Source organism: Pipistrellus hanaki, assembly GCF_964339955.1.
Source record: "Pipistrellus hanaki genome assembly, chromosome: 1".
Taxonomy (NCBI): Eukaryota; Metazoa; Chordata; class Mammalia; order Chiroptera; family Vespertilionidae; genus Pipistrellus; species Pipistrellus hanaki.
The window spans coordinates 21,197,344-21,215,680 of NC_140503.1; the positions used below are offsets into that span (position 1 = coordinate 21,197,344).

Consider the following 18,337-nt stretch of genomic DNA (forward strand, 5'->3'; position numbering starts at 1 on the left):
AAGTAACGCACGTTCTGTCCACTGGCATGTCAGAGCACGTGCCCCGGCCAAGCCTGACTTCCTCAGGGGCAGGGAAGTGCGATCCTACCGGAGGCCAGAAGGACCGTGGGAATGGGTCTAAGGCCCCACCACTACGCATGATGGAAGTTGCATCACATATGCTCCAAGTTTCTAGCAGATAATCTCAAGTTGAGGATTAAGTTCACGAGTTTGTTTAGATTTTGTTCAGCCAAGAGTTTTGTCTATTTCATGCATGAGCGTTAAATTTTATCAGATGATTTTATAGCCTCCTTTTGATGTGCAGATTTTATTCTTCTCCCTTGCTTTGTTGGGGGCATTTATAGATATTTTTCGCCCAGAACATTCTCCTCTACTGCCCTCTTCAAACACTTCAAGGCTCATTCATTCATTCATTCATTCATTCATTCAGCAAATACTTACTTTAGCAATACTGTGTGCCAGATGCTGTCCTAGGCACTTGGGGTACACCAGTGAACAAAGCCCACAGAGGCCCTTGACCCCACCCTCTCCCCAAGCCTGCCCCTCCCCAAGCCTGCCCCCCTACCCCCACCCCACCCCCAGCGCTCCGCCTCGCCTCGCCTACGCTACTGCTTTGGGGGCCGGCCGAAGCCGAGCTGGGCGCTGATTGGCGGTTTATTCTAACAGCTAGAGGCTGAGCTCATCTGCAGCCAATGGCTGGCTGCACCCGGCAAGAAGCCTGCACCCGGCTGGAGGGCGCAGAGCCGGGGTCCGGGTGCAGGATCGCCGGCGGAGGTGAAGGGGCGGTGGTGGTGGCTCCGTGACCGCGCGGACCGAGCTCCTGGCTCGGGCAGGTACAGTGTTTGCCCGGCCCTTCACCATCCCTCCTCCCAGGCCCCTCCCCTCACTCCCCAGCTCACCTTCCTCGGCCTGACCCCCGCGGGGTGGTGCCCCCAGCGGGGATCCCCCCCCCCAACCCCGCGCCCCTGGAGCTCAGGGGCAGGACGGACGCACCGCTCTCCGTGCGCAGGCCTCGTCCTGCGGCTCTGCCCTCCAGGCTCTGCCCCGCAGGACCGGCCTCAGGCCTCCGAGCTGCATGCCCTGTCCCGGGTGGGCTGGGCCGAGTCCCTCCCTCCCTCTCTCCACCTCCCGGCCTCAGCCTGGCCAGGGAGCAGCTCCCCGCTGGGCCCGGGATGTGGGTTTCCCTCCCCGCCCCACGCCCCATCCTGTTCCCTCCTCCCTTTCTCTCCAGAGGCGGACATGCCTGCGATTGGGAGCTCAGGCCCTGCTCCTTCCCAATGGGGCCCCAGAGCAAGGGCGCCCCCTGCAGTGCAGAGAGGGGCAGGGACAGCTCTGCTGGCCTCTCTCCGGGCCCTGTCCTTGGCCACGGCCACTTCTCTGTCCCTTTGGCCACGTGTGTCCCACACGCTCCGAAAGGAGCTGCTGTGCGGTCTCTGGCCACGTGGGCTCCTGGCTTCAGAGCCATCCCCTCCCCCCTCCCCAGAGCTGAGTAGGCCCTGCCCTCCTCCCTAACCCCATCCATCTGCCCCTCAGGAATGGCACTTGCCCACAGGCCCGAAGGCCTGGCTTCGTGCCCAGCTCCCTGCTGGGCTGTGTGGGAGCACCCCTGACCACACTGACCTCGGCGCAGAGGGAGACAAAGCAGGGCAGCCGCTCGGTCTGCAGCTGAACGGGGAGGGACAGTGGGGTTCCCGGGGGAGGAGCGCGAGGGGAGAACGGGCAGGATGGAGGGAACCCTGTGAGGAATGGCCCTGCCTCAGCTCAGAGTGTGGCCTCCGTTGCGTGTACTGTGTGATTTTTTTTTATTATTATTATTATTGATTTCAAAGTAGGAGAGAGAGAGAGAGAGAGAGAGAGAGAGAGAGAGACATCAATCAGGGTTTGCTCCATGAAGGCAGCTCTGGGTCACAGATATCTTCGTTTCCCGCCAGTGCTCAGCGCCTAGGAAGTGAGAAATGCTCACTGAGCGGAAATTGAATCGAAGAGAGGAGCCCCAAGCGTGTTCTTGTTCTATTACCACCCCTTAGGAAAGACCTGACTCCGTGAAAGGACTAGACCCGCATTCGCTCTGATCCTCCAGCCCCCGAGGTGTTCGCCTCTGAATATTCAGGGGAGGAAACCAGGGTGCAAACGGGGTGCTGTTCCCAATGGGGTCCTCCCTCATGCCCCTGTTCATTCCCCCATGCCCCTGTTCACTCCCCCATACCCCTGTTCATCCCCCCACACCCCTGTTCATCCCCCCACGCCCCTGTTCATCCCCCCACGCCCCTGTTCATTCCCCCATACCCCTGTTCATCCCCCCACGCCCCTGTTCATTCCCCCACGCCCCTGTTCATCCCCCCACACCCCTGTTCATTCCCCCATGCCCCTGTTCATCCCCCCACGCCCCTGTTCATTCCCCCATACCCCTGTTCATCCCCCCACACCCCTGTTCATTCCCCCACACCCCTGTTCATCCCCCCACGCCCCTGTTCATTCCCTCACGCCCCTGTTCATCCCCCCACGCCCCTGTTCATCCCCCCACGCCCCTGTTCATTCCCCCACGCCCCTGTTCATTCCCCCACGCCCCTGTTCATTCCCCCACGCCCCTGTTCATCCCCCCACGCCCCTGTTCATTCCCTCACGCCCCTGTTCATTCCCCTATACCCCTGCAGGGCAGCCACCATGAGCCTGGTGGCCTGCGAGTGTCCCCCCGGCCCCGGGCAGGAGCCCGAGCCCTGCTCGCGAGCACCGTCCCAGGCCCGCGTGTATCTGGAGCAGATCCGCAACCGGGTGGCCCCGGGGCCGCCGGACACGGCCAAGCGCGACTACTTGGTGGACGCGGCCACGCAGATCCGGCTGGCCCTGGAGCGCGACGTCAGCGAGGACTACGAGGCCGCCTTCAACCACTACCAGAACAGCGTGGACGTCCTGCTGCGCGGCGTGCACGGTCAGGGCCGGGCGGGGCGGGGCGGGGCGGGGCGGGGCGGGGCGGGGCGGGGCAGGGCGGGGCGGGGCAGGGGCTGGGGAGGGAGGGCCCCCGTGAGCTCCCTGCATCCGCCCCTCTGTGCTGGGTGAAGACGGCCTGCAGGCCTCTCCGAAAGACCCTAATAAAAGCTCCTGTTTATGGAGCTTCTATTAGGCCCTGGTCCAAGGGCTTTGCTGCATTTATTTATTTTATTTTTTTTTAAATATATTTTATTGATTATTTTTTTTACAGAGAGGAAGGGAGAGAGACAGAGAGAAACATCGATGAGAGAGAGTCATCGATCAGCTGCCTCCTGCACACCCCCCACCGGGAATTTGCCCACAACCAAGGTACGTGCCCTTGACCGGAATTGAACCTGGGACCCTTCAGTCCGCAGGCCGATGCTCTATTCACTGAGCCAAACTGGTTTTGGCTGCTGTATTTTTTAAAAATATTTTTTATTGATTTCAAAGTGGAAGGGAAAGAGAGAGAAAGAGAGAGAGAGAGAGAGACAGACATCAATGAAACATCAATGATGAGAATCATTGATCGGCTGCCTCCTGCACTCCCCCCACTGGGGATCGAGCCCACAACCTGGCATGTGCCCCCTGGCCGGAATCGAACCTGAGACCCTTTGGTCTGAAGGCTGACGCTCTATCCACTGAGCCAAACCGGTCAGAGCAGGGCTTTGCTGTATTCACTCATCTGAACCTCACGGTAGAGGAACATACTGTGTATGTTGTTGCAGGGAGCTCCAAGTACACAGGAACTATTTTTGTTCCCATTTTCCAAATGAGGAAACTGAGGCACAGGGCAGTTACAAAGCCTGTGTGTAATGGGGGTGGGCTGATGAGTGGACGATGGGCAATTACAGCCTCAAGTGTGAAGAGCAATGAGGAGGAAGTGAAGGGAGGGAGACTGAGTCCAGGCGCGGCCGGCATAGGGGACTTCCTGGAAGTCCAAACTCTCATCAGAGCGCTGAAGAACAGCAGGAGCCTTGTCCAGCTGAAGGGCCGGGCAGAGCTCCTGAGAGAGAACAGCGAAGGCTGGAGGGGTGGGTAGGAGCCTGTTCAGGGCAAAGTGAGGCATTTCCAAGCTGGGGGAGAGACCAGCCCTGAGGCCATTGTGGGACCCGGTGGGCCTTGGTGGCCAGGCTCGGGTAGAGTTAAGCCCTGATTCGTGCTTCCTGCCCTCCTGCTGACCTGCCCCTCAGTGCCTGGGCTTCAGGCCTGCCCAGCAGACCCCTCTGTCTTCCAATCCTGACCTCCTCTCTGGCCTTTTCCACGCTGGGCACCAGAGAGGAAGGCAGCCGTGTTCTCCCGGGGCTCCTGCCTCCGCCTCTGAAACGGACACGGGCATCCCACTCTGCCCCTTCCCAGGGTGGCGGCGGCCAGCGAGGTGGTGGGCGCCGGCTGTAAGGCGCTCTAGGCCGGGGGTGACCGCGGCTCCCAACCCCTCCTGCCATCTTCCTTCCTCCTCCCCTGCCGGTCTCCTTCCTAGAGGAGGGGCTCGGGAACAGATGGGGGGTGGGAATCTGCTGACCAGCCTCAGACCTAGGCACCCTGACCTGCGGAGGGCGGAGGGCGGAGGGCAGGCAAGGGGAGTTAGAACCACAGCCCTCCAGGGCCAGGGAGGGGAGCAGGGTGGGCCCTGGTAACCCCCTCCCCCCACAGTCGACCCCAACAAGGAGCGGTGTGAGGCTGTGAAGCTGAAAATCACCAAGTACCTGCGGCGGGCGGAGGAGATCTTCAACTGCCACCTGCAGCGGAGCCTGGGCGGCGGGGCCAGCCCTGGCGCGGTGAGGAGGGCTGCGGGCAGAGAGCTGGGCGGGCAGGGGGGGCAGGGGCGTGTGCCCCAGCTGCCCTTCCCCCACCCTCCTTTGGCTTCCTCCCTCGCCCACGCCCTCTAGGGTTCATTCACTTTCCAACTCGCAGTGAATCCTGCAGGCCGGCCTCTCGCCCTCACAGAGGACACAGACCGCCCCGCCCTCGCACACGGCGCACACACAGACTCGCGTGTGCACACACTCCCAGGCTCCCCGGGCTGTTTGTGTGTGAATGGGCCTCCGGATGTGGAGCAGACACGGATACCGCGGTGTGCGCATACACACGCATGCACACACAGCGGTGCCCAGATGCTCTCCCCATGCGGCTTTCCCTAACCCAGTGCACACGCAGAGGGGGTTGAAGATGCACGCCCACCTCTCATGCCCACAGGTGTGCACGGACACTCACTCGCACCCTCCTAGGCTCACTTTCCCCGCAGCCTTGTGCCGGGGCCACGGGCCTGGGTCTTCCAGGCACGTTCCCTGGGGCCCACATGCTCCCAGGGTACCTCCCCGCCCCCGGGGCACTGCCTCCTGGAGGCGCTTTCGAGGGCGGCTTCTGAAGCCCGAAGGGTGGCTTCTGGGCCTTGGAGAAAGGCTGCGGGGTGGGGGGAGGGCAGTGGTGGGCAAACTGCGGCTCGTGAGCCACATGCGGCTCTTTGGCCTCTTGAGTGTGGCTCTTCCACAAAATGCCACGGCCTGGGAGAGTCTATTTTGAAGAAGTGGCGTTCGAAGAAGTTTTAAGTTTTAAAAAAAATTGTCTCTTAAAAGAAATTTCAGTCGTTGTCCTGTTGATATTTGGCTCTGGTGGCTAATGAGTTTGCCGACCACTGGGGTAGGGGTTGAGAGTTGGGGGGCTGAGTGAAGAGGGCAGTGTCCCCCCCCCCCCAAGTCAGGACCAGCTTCTCTGCTCAGCCTGTCCCTGTGAGGGGAGGTTGGACCGCACCCCACTCTTGCCCGCTCCCCGTGCTCCCCCGGCAGCTGGAGGCCCAGCCCCTGCCCGGAGAAGCAGCCGCTGAGGGCTGGGCCCTGTGCCTGTCTCCCCTCCGCAGGGTTTCAGCAGCCTTCGGCTCCGGCCCATCCGCACGCTGAGCTCGGCCCTGGAGCAGCTGAGGGGCTGCCGGGTGGTCGGGGTCATCGAGAAGGTGAGTCAGCGGGGCCCGGGGTGTGGGAGGGGATGGCCTGTGCGAGGGGGTGACGGGTGGGCAGAGAGAGCACCACCCCAGTCCTTCGGGGAGACGGGAAAGGAGCAGGTGTCCAGCGGTGCCCAGTGGCTCCCCTGCCTCCCCCAGCTCACACCAGTCAGGTCCTGGGAAGGAGGCTGGGAGCCCAAGAGGCAGTCAGCGCCTCCCACAGCCCTCCAGCTCGAAAACAGGAAACTGCTCCCCCCGGGATCCAGGGCAGAAGCCACAGGAGGCGCGGTGCCCGGGGCATCCTGCCTCCCACACTGCTCACTCCCACGTCCCACAGGTCCCACCCCCCATTCCCCCTGCACCCCAGGGCTGCAGCCGAGTCCCCCACCAAGCACAGCCAAGAAGTCCCCGTGGCGGGAAGGTGCTCACCTCCAGAAACCCGTCCTCAGGGTGTCCCACCGGCCCGGGCATCATCCGGGGCCTGGCCGCTGTACCCTCTCTCCGGGCCCCACCCTCCTCCTCACCCCTCTGGGCCCTTCCCTTCACGCAGGCAGACAGGAGGCTAGGACCTGACGTCCCAGCCCGTACCTGGCACCCTCGGCGCGGGGTCAGCAGGGCAAACAGTTGGGTCAGATGAGGTGGGAGCTGTTGACATAAGAAACGTCCAAACCTGTACGAATTTTTATGAGTTTATTTATCAAACTGATGATAGTTGAGGGGAAGCGAAACCCGAATGGACTGAGAAAATGTTCCAGAAAAAAAAAAAAATGGCAGTTTTACCACTTATTCCGTAGCTCGGAATTAAAGGGGAAGACCAGGGGGTTGGTTACTTAAACTTCATGGGTGATAGATTAGGGAGACAGGAGAGAGCAACTAGGAGGAATCTTTGTGGTTGGGAGAAAGTAAAATGGATAGACACATACTTCCTTTCCTCGGAGGGCACCGGGCAGGCACGGAGGAGCGTTTTCAGCACACAGAGCGTAGTCCGGGAACAGGACACCGTGAGGGGCTCTGTGGTCTCCGGACCCGGTGGGGGGTGGATCCCGAGGGGGTCTGGAAAGGAGATAACGCTGACATTCCAAGGTTCGTTGCCTCAGATGCAAAAAAACAGACAGGCTCACTTCAGGGAAAGACCGGCGTTTGTCAAGGAAGCGGTAGGCCTGGGATGGGACGCGCCTCCGTTGGGAAGCTTTATGCTCAGACCGCCGGGTGCGGTTAATTTCAGCCCCTGAGCTTGTCCGGTTCCGCCTGTGGCCCCTTTTCCTCGGCAGAGCCGGCGCTCGGTGCCCTCTGCCCCCACCCGGGCTGCCTGGGTATCACGGGAGAAGCTCCTTCTCACACCGGCTGTTTGTCAGGATCACCTGGGGGCCTCCCCCAACATACAGGCGCCTGGAGCCAGAATCTCTGGGGTGGAGCCAGGGATCTGTAATTCAGACACTCGTGGGGGATTTTTTTTTTTTTTTTTTTTTTTTTTTTTTACAAAGAGGAAGGGAGAGGGATAGAGAGTTAGAAACACCGATGAGGGAGAAACATCCATTAGCTGCCTCCTGCACACTCCCTACTGGGGATGTGCCCGCAACCAAGGTGCATGCCCTTGACCGGAATCGAACCCAGGACCCCTCAGTCCACAGGTCCGCAGGCTGGCGCTCTATCCACTGAGCCAGACCAGTCAGGCGCTCACAGGGGATTCTGACGGGGCTGGAGCCGCAGAGCAGAGAGGCCGGTGTGAGCTTCCGCACTCGCCGGAGGGGGAAGTCTGTCTGGGCGGCACACGGGTGGCCAAGGGCAGGTCCCTCGCCCTCAGCGCTCGCCGGCCGGCGGGGTGAGGCTCCTCCCCGCACGGGGTGATGTGGGAGCTAAAGTGAGATAATTTAGGGGAAAGGCCCGGCTAAAACCCGTGATGCATGTCTGATGGCTCTCGGTGCGAGTGACAAGTGCCAGTCGGTGGCATGCGGGCTTCCCGTCCCCAGCCTTGCTCTTGCTCCATCGGCTACTCCCAGGCCCCTGGAACGGACCCCAGTAGGTCAGCAAGGCCCAGTCAGGCTCCTCCGTCTGTGCAGCCTGCCCGCCCGCCAGCTAGTCCGTGTGACTCGGCCAGGCCGGGAGGTGACCGCCGCCGCCGTCTCCCTACGGGGGACCCCACGGAGCCCGGCGCCCTGCAGGGTGGCGTTCCGGGGGAAACAGGTTTGGGAAGCAGTGAGTGGACGTTACGCTGCTCTGCTCTTTAAGTTACAGGAGTTTTGGGGTGCACACGGGCACCTTGCGTTGCCAGGAGGGAGGTCTGTGACAGGACGCCCCTCGTGAGCTCAAGCCCAGGTGGCCCCGTGCAGAGCGTTGTCAGAGCCCGGTGTTCTGAGCCCCGTGCGTGTGGCCAGCCGCCGTTTCTTGGGCCACCCTTTCTTGGGCAATCCCTTACCTGCTCCACCTCCCTCCAGAGATCCCGTTTCCTTCTCCCGCGCCGTTCCCAAGCCAGAACACCAGTTTCCCCAAATTAGGAGCGGTGGTGGGGAGCCTGGGGCCAGGTCCCGGCCGCCAGGCCTGGATGTGCCTCACCGAGTCCCCGTTCAGTCCCGTTCGGCGGCTCTGCCCAGGCAGCTCCGGGCGGGAGGGCAGCGCTGGGGCAGCACAGCCAGGGAGGGCAGAGGGCTGGCTCAGAAAGCCCGACATCCCCTGAGGTGCCCCGTTGTCAGGGGAGAGGGCCTCCAGGGCTGAAGAAGTACTGGCAGGCAGAGAGGGTGGCAGGGAGCAGAGGTGGCTGGTCAAGGACGAGGGAGGCAGTGGGCCAGCATACCCAGGCGTCTGCTCTCAGGGATCCAGGCTCTGAGTCAAGGATGGGGAAGGAAAAGGTCACTCAAGTCACTTCTTGTTTTTTTGGCTCCAACACAGGGGTGGTGGGTTTTTTTTAAAATTTATTAGTTACCAACATTGAAAAGTTGGCAGGTTTTATATAAACGTCCAGCTCTCCTGCTTCTCCTCAAAACCCAGAGGTCTGGAGAGGCTGGCTCGAGGGAGTGGAGGAAGGGCCGGCTGCTCTCAGGGGCTGCAGCCCTCGGCTTCGCCCCGTCCCCGCCCTGCTCGTGCGGCCCACAGGCCCGGCCCCTGCGGACCTTGCATGTTGGAAGCCCGTTTGCAACGTGGGGGCTTGTGGGCTCGGTGAGAGATTCCTCCTGGGGTTTGGACACGTCGGGCGTTTTTACAGAAAGGGTTCCTGTGTCTCAACAAAGAAATGGCAGCAGCTGCACCAGCCACATTTCAAGGGCTCGATACCCTCACGTGGCTAACGGCTTCCACATGGGACGGTGCGGATGGAGTTTCCCTGCGCGGCCCAAGCTCCTCTGGGAGGGCTGCCTGTGAGGATTGTCTTACGGAGCGTGAAACGGGGTCCACAGAGGCCACGGGGCCGGAGGGTGTTGTGTCTCCCGTAGCCGGGGCAAAGGAGGAAGGGTTTTTTTTTTTTTTCGTTTGCTTGGTTTAATGTGAAAATGCCCTCCCTGGTACCCCTTTGGGGACAACATGAAGGAGGAAGGCATTTAAAACAGGAACAATTCCCCACCTTCCTACCTCGCTCCAAGATAAGGCCTGCTACTGTTCTGGTCGAATTCTTTCCACATCAGTAGGTTTCAGTACACAGACGGAGTTTAACCCACTTGTTTCAATGTCCTGGTTAAGTTTTTCTTGTTTTTAATATATTTTATTGATTTTTTTTTTTTTTTACAGAGAGGAAGAGAGAGGGATAGAAAGCTAGAAACATCGATGAGAAAAACATCCATCAGCTGCCTCTTGCACACCCCCTACTGGGGATGTGCCCGCCACCAAGGTACATGCCCTTGACCGGAATTGAACCCGGGACCTTTCAGTCCGCAGGCCGATGCTCTATCCACAGAGCCAAACCGGTATGGGCCCTGGTTAAGTTTTACTTCTCACTGCCCCTGCCTTCCTGGCTGGTTTCTGGACTCTGTGAACGCCAGGGCCGTGTCCGGGACGAGGGAGCAGGAAGCCCCACTTGGCAAGGGGCGGTGGGGAATTATCTGGGTGTCGGCGCTTGTGGGAAACGGTTCTCCCAGAGGGCCCCGGAGTTTCTTTCTCAGACATCGTACAGATTGGGCCAAGGAGAGGGGCCGGGCTGGGCTCCGGCTGTGGCTCTTGGAGGACGAGCCCCCTCACTCCGGCTGCACAGAGTCCGCCGCCTTCGTCCCCCTGGTGATGGGGACCTTCGGGCCCAGAGTGAGCTGCTGGTGCCCCCACTGGCAGGTACTCTCCACGGCTCCAGGATCAGCCCGCCTGGATTCAAGTCCTGGCTCTACGCCTTCTTAGGAGTGGGATCGTGGGCAACATAACCTCTCTGAACCTTCATTTCTCTAAATAAATAAATAAATAAATTTCTCCCCCCCCCCCCCCATGCTCGGCACGCCCTCTCCTGGACCTGGGGTCCACCCTGCCCACCACGAGAAGAGGCAAGGACCCAACTTGCTACAAGGTGCTGCCTCTGGACAAAACCAACGGGAGGAGTGGACTGGTCTCCGAAGGCAGCCTCCAGAGAGAACTATTGAAAAGAAGGGTGGGCCCTGGATGGTCTGGCCCATCCAGTGGATAGAGCGTCGGCCTGCGGACTGAAAGGTCCCAGGTTCGATTCCGGTCAAGGGCATGTACTTTGGTTGCGGGCACATCCCCAGTAGTGGGTGTGCGGGAGGCAGCTGATGGATGATTCTCTCTCATCGATGTTTCTGACTCTCTATCCCCCTCCCTTCTTTTCTGTAAAAAAAATAAATAAGGAATATATTTAAAAAATTTAAAAAAAATAAAAGAAGGGTGGGCATCAGGGGAAGAGGCCTGCGAGAGCACTCCTGCGCAGGCACTTGGTGGCCTGGGCCACCCTCTCAGAGCCTCCGCTTTCCACCTGGGAAATGAACGATCAGAGGATGTGACTGGCTCTGAGGTCGTTGCCATCCGTGACACCCTCACACCTTGCAGGCTGGGCCCCTCACCATGGACACGTGCTCTGGAAACAGAGCTGGTCCGTGGGCTTCCTGTCCTCCTGGGGCTCACAGTGCAGGGGGGAGATGGGAAATTAGACACCGTGTGATCAGGCTCCCCTAGGGTGAGCTTGGAGAGCACCCGAGGGCCGGGAAGGCTTCCTGGAGGCAGCGGCACATGAGCTAAGGCCTGCAGGTCTGAGGAGGGCGGGTGAGCAGGACAGGATGGATGTCAGTTTGGGGGCCTGCCTTCCTCGCCCCTGGAGTGAGTCGGCCTCGGGAGGAAGCTGGGGGCTGGCGTGAGGGCCATGGAGCCCCGGGAACCAGCATGTGCTTGACCAATGCCTCCTGGACCTTGGCAGGTGCAGCTGGTCCAGGACCCGGCGACTGGAGGGACCTTCGTGGTGAAGGCAGGTGCCACCCAGCCCCCTCCATGCTGCACTCCCCTTGGGACTTTCTCAGAGCTCTTAGACCCCACTACCCTCTAGGGAACCCCCGACTCAGAACCTCTATCTGACGTCCACGCCCCCTCCAAACCTGAAAGCCACTCGTCCCGCCCTGAGCACGCCCGGGCCCTCCAGACACTCACACTTCACTGCCCCCTCCCTGGCCCGGGAGGTGGAGGCCCTGGGTGGCATAGGGAAGACGGGTGGGGGCCAGGGCAGGAAGTGGGGGAGCAGTGGCCCCTCAGGGTGGCTGGCTCCCACCCCTCATCCGGTTGCCACTGAAGCCGGGGCTCTGACGTCCCCTCGCAGAGCAGCCTCTGGCCTGCCCCCTCCCCAGAGCCTGTCCAGGTGTCCCACAGCGAGCCAGGAGCGGCTGACCATCATCCCGCACGGCGTTCCCTACATGACCAAGCTGCTGCGGTACTTCGTCAGCGAGGACTCCATCTTCCTGCACCTGGAGCATGTGCAAGGTGAGGGCCCGGGGAGGGGTCCCCTCGCCTTCCCTTCAAATGCCTGAACTGGGGGAGGGGTAACCTGCACTGAGGGTGCAGGCAGACCTGGGCCGGCTTTGCTGGCGGGTGGCGGCCGGGTCAGGCTGGGTGGGCCTCAGGGGCAGGGGCGGCCTGGGGAGGATGTTCCCGTAGGGCTGGCGAGAGGGCATGTAGGTGCCCCCTTTGTCACCATTTCCTCCAGTCACGGCTCTCTTCCTCTTTCTAGTCTGTGCCCATCCCTCGGAGCACTGTGTGGGATGGTGGTTCTGAAGCTGTAAGATCAGGAGCTGGTCATGTAGCAGATATTTATTGATCTCCTGTTAGGGTGATGAAATTTTTTAAAAAATATATATATTTTTTTATTGATTTCAAAGAGGAAGGGAGAGAGAGAGAGATAGAAACATTGATGATGAGAGACAATCATTGGCTGGCTGCCTCCTGCACGCCCCCTACTGGGCATCGAGCCCACAACAGGAATCAAACCAGGGACCCTTCAGTTCTCAGGCCAACGCTCTCTCCACGGAGCCAAACCGGCTTGGGCAGCTGATGAGATTTTTTTTAATAGAGGTGCACATTCTAGGTCATGACATGGAGTCATCGCAGGTCCGTGCCTGGCCTTCTTTTATTTTACTAACTTACATTTCATTGTATTATTCTCCCTAAAATTTTTTATTTTTCATTTATTTTTTTAAAATATATTTTATTGATTTTTTTCAGAGAGGAAGAGAGAGGGATAGAGAGTTAGAAACATCGATAAGAGAGAATCATCGATCAGCTGCCTCTTACACACCCCCTACTGGGGATGTGCCCACAACCAAGGTACATGCCCTTGACCAGAATCGAACCCAGGACCTTTCAGTCCGCAGGTTGATGCTCTATCCACTGAGCCAAACCGGTTTCCGCCTCCCTAAAAAATTTTTTAAAATATCTATGTATAAAACATATTGAACGCTGGTAAACCAACACCAAAACCAGGGACGTTAGCAATAACGTACATTTCCTTAGGGGGTAAGCATCTATTTTGTGCCAGATTGGGAGGCTGGTCCTCTTTAGGGGAGTGACAGGAAGGAGAGGTCATTCGAGGGTCAGGCTCCGGGGGCGGGGAGCAGAGGCCGCAGGGCAGACCGGGACCTGGTGCCCACGCTCTTCTTCTCCCTTCTGCCCGGCCAGGAGGCACGCTCTGGTCCCACCTGCGCTCCCAGGCCCGCCCCCAGCAGGCCGGGCCCAGGCCTGGCTCCAGCCGGGAGAGGATGAAGGCTCAGCTCAACCCCCGCCTCAGCATCCGGCCCCCGACGTCGCTGCCCCCTGGCCACACCCGCCTGCAGGACCCAGTGCCCCCGGAGTCTCCCTGGACTTGCCGGAGCTTCGCCCCAGCCAGCCAGGTGCCGCCCGTCGGACCCCAGCGAGAGGCTGAAGGTGCGCCCTCAGCCAGGACCAGCACCCCCTGCTCCTCCTCCTGCTCCTCGGACCCTCCGAAGGCTCCCGGTGGCCGCCTGCGCCTCCCGGCCCGGAGAGAACCCGGCCGGAACTCAGACACTGGGTCCCCCTGGGGGCTCTCTTGGGTCCGCGAGGGGGCGGGCCGGGTGCTGGGGGGCTGTGGCCGCAGCAGAGGCCCCAGCTGCCCCTCAGCGGACATGGCCGGCCGGGGGCCCGGCGGGGGCGCCTGGAGCGTGAGGGAAGAGCAGGCCAAGCAGTGGGCGGCGGAGCTGCTGGTGGCCCTGGAGGCGCTGCACCAGCAGGGGGTGCTATGCCGGGACCTCAATCCCCGGAACCTACTCCTGGATCAGGCAGGTAGGTGCCCCGGCCTGGGGAGGGGAGTACAGTGGGGGGCCCCAAGGCCTCAAGACAGAGGAGAGTGCCACGGATTCAAGGGAAGGGTGGAGGTGATCTGCTTCCCCCAGCCTTTTTTTATTTTTAAAAAAATATATTTTATTGATTTCTTATAGAGAGAAAGGGAGAGGGATAGAGTTAGAAACATCGACGAGAGAGAATCATCGACCAGCTGCCTCCTGCACATCTCCTACTGGGGATGTACTTGCATCCCAGGTACATGCCCTTGACCGGAATCAAACCTGGGACCTTTCAGTCCGCAGGTCGATGCTCTATCCACTGAGCCAAACCTGTTAGGGCTCCCCCAGCCTTTTTTTTTTTTTAAAAAAATATGTATTTCTCTTGATTTCCGAGAGGGAGAGAGAAGCATCAGTGATGAGAGGGAATCATTGATCGGCTGCCTCCTGCACACCCCATACAGGGGATCAAGCCCACAACTCAGGCATGTGCCCTGACTGGGAATTAAACCGTGACCTCCTGGTTCATAGGTGGATGCTCAACCACTGAGCCGCACCAGCCAGCCCCCTCTCTGTGTCCCTCCCCACCACCACCACCACCAACTCTCCTTCAGGCCCAGGAGTCCAGGGCAGCAGCTCCTATAAATACCCAGTTGTCTCCGGGCCTCGGGGCTGCGTGCCCCTCGGGAGGCCATGCTTAGCGAGGCCGGTGACTCCTGCCTTGTGTGGGGGGCGTGCTGGAGCCCCCTCCCCCAGGCCAGCTGCTCAGCGGTGACTAATGGTATTTTCTGTCCCCATCCCATCCCCTGCCCACGCCGGACGGGAAGGTCACATTCGGCTCACGTACTTCGGCCAGTGGTCCGAGGTGGAGCCCCAGTGCTGCAGGGAGGCTGTGGACAACCTCTACAGTGCCCCAGGCAAGGGGGGGCCTGGACCCCGGGGCCTTTGTGTGGGTGAACATGGCGGGGAGGGGGGGCTGAGGGTGACAGAGGGGATGGGCCGTGTCTGGGTAGGATGACTGGAGGGGAGACCCGCCTTCGTGGGGAAGGTGGGGACATTTGTGTTCTTGCTCCCGCAGAGGTGGGTGGCATTTCCGAGCTGACGGAAGCCTGTGACTGGTGGAGCTTTGGGTCTCTGCTGTATGAGCTGCTGACTGGCACGGTGAGTGGCGGGGCAGGGAGTGGGGCCCTTGTGGGGGGGTCACTGAGGACAGGGTGGCCTGGGCTCAATACAACCAGCCCATGGGGGACTCAGGCTGCCTGGCGCTCCAGAACCTGGCCCTGGGACTAGGTGTCCTGCCAGCACAGCTGCGCTCCCCAGCTCATCCCCACAGGGAGCCACTGCCACCCAGGCCCTGGGCCCACTTCATCCCCCCCCATCCCCGCCCCCAATACTAGTGGCTGTAGCTGGTGAGCCTGCCACCTTCCGTGGGCGAGAGCTGAGCCTGGGTGGGCAGGGCAGGTTTCTGGAAGAGCAGCCCGGGCCCGGGTCTGGAGGAGGGTGCAGGAGGACAGCCCTTCTTCCCCGAAAGACCCTGGCTCACCCCCTCAGCGCTTCCCACTGCTCGCTTCCCACCCCGACAGCCTCCGGGGCTGTGACCCCCCGGCGTTGGCTGAAGAGCAGGAGAGAGGGCCTCCTGGGTGCGGGCCGGCCGCTGTCCGTCCAGCCCGGGTCAGCCAGGGGCTCCACGTTTCCCCCGCAAACACCCTCCTCCCTCAGGACGGCGGCCTCTGCCCTCTGTCCGCCCCGATGAGCTCAGCCCTGCACCTGGGGCTGGTGAGGTCAGACAGCGAGGAGAGAGCCAGAGAGGAAGCAGTGTGACCTGAAGCCCGGATCTGACCGGTTCACCGTGGCTGCCTCCTGCGTCTGCCCCGTCGCCCGGGGCCTCGGAGCCCTGGCTGCAAACAGGGCTGCTCTCCCCTCGCAGCCTCCCGCCACCTCTCCAGCCCCGGCTTCTGGCCCTCCTCCTGGTCGCTTCTTGCAGCTCATCCTGACCTCCAGACAGACCTCCTTGCTCTCCACAGCTGCACCCTGCTGGCGGCCAGAGAGGCCCTGCCTTCCACACCACAGCCCTGCCGTGGCCCGGCGGCAGCATGCCGTGGCCGGCTGCCAGATGAGTGGCCCGTGGAGGGATTTTGTTTTTTGCTTTTTCTGTACGAAGACAAGTCCCAATACTCATCCTGATTGCAGCCAAGAGCAATGGATCGAGCGAGCTTAGAGCCAGAGGGGCCTGGGTTCAAACCCTACCCTCAGCACCAGTCCCTTCACCTCTCAGCTGCTTTTGTCTCTCCAGTGCGATGCTTGTATTTCCTCGGAGAGTGGTTGTGGGCATGTGTGGAATGGCTGTCAGGCATTGAACGCCGTCTGGCGTACAGTCGATCCAAAGCAGACCCAATGGCCTGCCTTGCCATCATCGTCCCATGGAATGGGATACAGGGAACAGTAAAATCCTGACTGCCGCTGGGGTGGACCGATGTTCCAGGGGTTGCCCCCTGAGGCCCCTCCCTGTGTCTTCCCAGGCCCTCTCCCAGAGCCACCCCTCAGGAATCCAGCCCCACACCCAGCTCCAGCTGCCCGAGTGGCTCAGTCGCCCAGCTGCCTCCCTGCTGGCTGAGGTGAGGTCAGACCCTTGGCCTGAGGGTGGGAGGGCAGAACCCTGTGTATGAACAAGCAAGCTGCTCCCGGATGGCTGATGTGGGTGCGGGAGGTTACAAAGTTCTCTATATGTTGGTGGCCAAACACCACCAGTGTTCCCCAGGGTAAAGCGGGGGGTTCTGTGGGCTGGACTGGCAGGCAGTGAGCCCCCGGGGCCATGGTGACAGGTCCCTGGCAGTCAGCCCACCCCTCAGCAATGGGGCTGGAAGGGCCTGCCAGGCGCTGACTGGGCCTTTCTCCACAGCTACTGCAGTTTGATGCCAGCAGGCGCCTGGGAACCGGAGGGGGCGGTGTCAACAGGCTCAAGACCCACCCCTTTTTCAGTACCATCCAGTGGAGCAAGCTGGTGGGGTAAGAGGGGGCGGAGTGGCGATGGAGGCAGCTGGACTGGTCTGGATCTCCTCTCCTCTCTTCGTCTGCCATCCTGCCACTCTGAGCTGACCCTAATCCTGTCACTCTGATCAGTGGCCTCTGCAAGGAAGGGGGGTCAGCCGCCTCTCCCGCTCTGCTCTGCTCCCTCCCGTGGGCCTCAGAAGCTATCGTCGCTGCTGCCCAGGAGGGGTCTAGGGAGTCCTCCGCCAGCTCTTGGAGGAACCCTTTCTAGTCACTGCTGAGGGGAAGGGACAGGTCAGAGCTCACCCTGCTAGGTGGCTTGGGCCCCTCCCTCCACCCATCGGTCCACAGAGATCTGTGGAGCACACACCCTGAGCCTTGAACACAGACCTACCCCGTTCAAAGGGTGCCTTCTGTCACATTCGCTCCGAAGTACTCACCACTTGCTGAGCTAACCTTGAGGTTTTGTGATTCGCTACCTGCCGTGTTGTGCCCTACTTGGGGCATCCCTGGAGACTTATCTCAGGATACTGGTCCACTGGCTTAGTGGGCTCAAGTTAGGGCTGCCCTGGCTGATACCTTAGCCACGTAAATAGCGGCCTCTTCTATCAGACTCCTCCTGCAGGGGGTGGGGAGGCCGGGGGCGCAGGGAAGACCTCTGCTGTGAGCAGGCAGTGAGGTGGGGAACAGGGTGACCCACTCCCCCTCCTGACCATGCCCCGGTCTTGCAGTTTCAGACTCTGAAGAGAAAAGGAAGAGGGGTGTGGGGGAGGGAACAGGGATTAGGAGGAGGGGAGAGGGCACCTTTGCCAATTAGAGCAATTTTGGAAGCAGAGAAAGATCTCCCCTCCCCCAGGGTGGAGAGAAAGGGGGGCCTGCCCCACGGGTCTGAGAGACCACAGTTAGCCTCCAGTCGGAAGCTGCTAAGATAAGCTGGACTCATTAGGATTCCCTTCTCAGGCATTGGTCCTATTTACCATTTTGCATTTTAGTCTTGAGGGTCCACTCAATTCATTGCCTACTGTGACTTCATCCCCTTTTGAAATGAATCACAACACAGAGAATGGTTGCCCAGGCTTAGCCAGAAGCAAGATGTTTCTGGTCTCTGAAGAACTGGGATAAGTAGTTACCCCAAATACAATTCCCTCCTCAGGTTTGGGGGCTTTTTCTTCTCAGGATTCATCCTGTCACTGGGGTGTGGCAACTTCAACTTTCACCAGACCTCTATCCCCAACCCCTTGCCTTGTGTCTGCAACACCACCAGGTGGCGCCCTTGACACTCATCTCCATTCCATGAGGGAGGCTGGAGTGACTTGGGCAGAGGACATGGGGAAGCATAGCCTGGTATGGGCCTGGTTTCTCTGGGGCTTGTCCATACCCTCTTGCCCCCAATAAAGCCTGATGTTGCCTGTGGTATTCTTGCCTCATTAATGCAAGGAGAGCTACCCTGTATGAACAAGAAGATTGGAAGGCTGCCCCAAAGAAGCTCCATGATATTCAGCAGTGACTTAGGAAGCAGGGCTGGTGGTAGACCCACCCACATGCCAGCCTGTGCCCTGCTGAGTAGCATTGAGCCTAAGGGGAAGTGCTGGCATGGAGGGGCATTGGCCTCTATGGGAAATAAAAGACAAGCCTTAGAAGAGGGTCATGATGCCTGGGGGGGGGGGGGGGGGCAGGGGGAAGAGTTTAATCTTCAGTAAACTATTACTAAGACAATGGCTCCTACTCAAAGAGGTTAATGACATCT

General features: G+C 60.3%; 1 protein-coding gene across 4 annotated transcripts; it reads left to right on the top strand.

The window, feature by feature from the left end:
- Positions 1-673: 673 nt before the first annotated feature.
- On the top strand, positions 674-18,003 carry RPS6KL1 (ribosomal protein S6 kinase like 1). Of its 4 annotated transcripts, XM_084893076.1 has the most exons (11): positions 674-833; positions 2,655-2,929; positions 4,621-4,745; positions 5,825-5,917; positions 11,241-11,288; positions 11,662-11,794; positions 12,986-13,606; positions 14,430-14,519; positions 14,681-14,763; positions 16,122-16,217; positions 16,502-18,003. In XM_084893076.1, exons 2-11 carry the CDS (start codon positions 2,665-2,667, stop codon positions 16,610-16,612), a joined length of 1,665 nt encoding a protein of 554 aa, XP_084749202.1. In that variant the 5' UTR covers positions 674-833; positions 2,655-2,664; the 3' UTR covers positions 16,613-18,003. The 4 variants fall into 4 exon arrangements, with proteins under 4 accessions (XP_084749202.1, XP_084749204.1, XP_084749203.1 ...); XM_084893078.1 differs by lacking the exon at positions 16,122-16,217; XM_084893077.1 differs by lacking the exon at positions 14,430-14,519.
- The last annotated feature ends 334 nt before the right edge of the window (positions 18,004-18,337 follow it).

Excerpts from the sequence above, each read along its gene's own strand:
- RPS6KL1 (XM_084893076.1), top strand. The coding sequence starts at position 2,665 with ATGAGCCTGGTGGCCTGCGAGTGTCCCCCCGGCCCCGGGCAGGAGCCC. Across the intron at positions 11,289-11,661 it reads GAGGGACCTTCGTGGTGAAG|AGCCTGTCCAGGTGTCCCAC; the intron begins GCAGGTGCCACC and ends CCCCCTCCCCAG. Across the intron at positions 16,218-16,501 it reads CTGCCTCCCTGCTGGCTGAG|CTACTGCAGTTTGATGCCAG; the intron begins GTGAGGTCAGAC and ends CTTTCTCCACAG.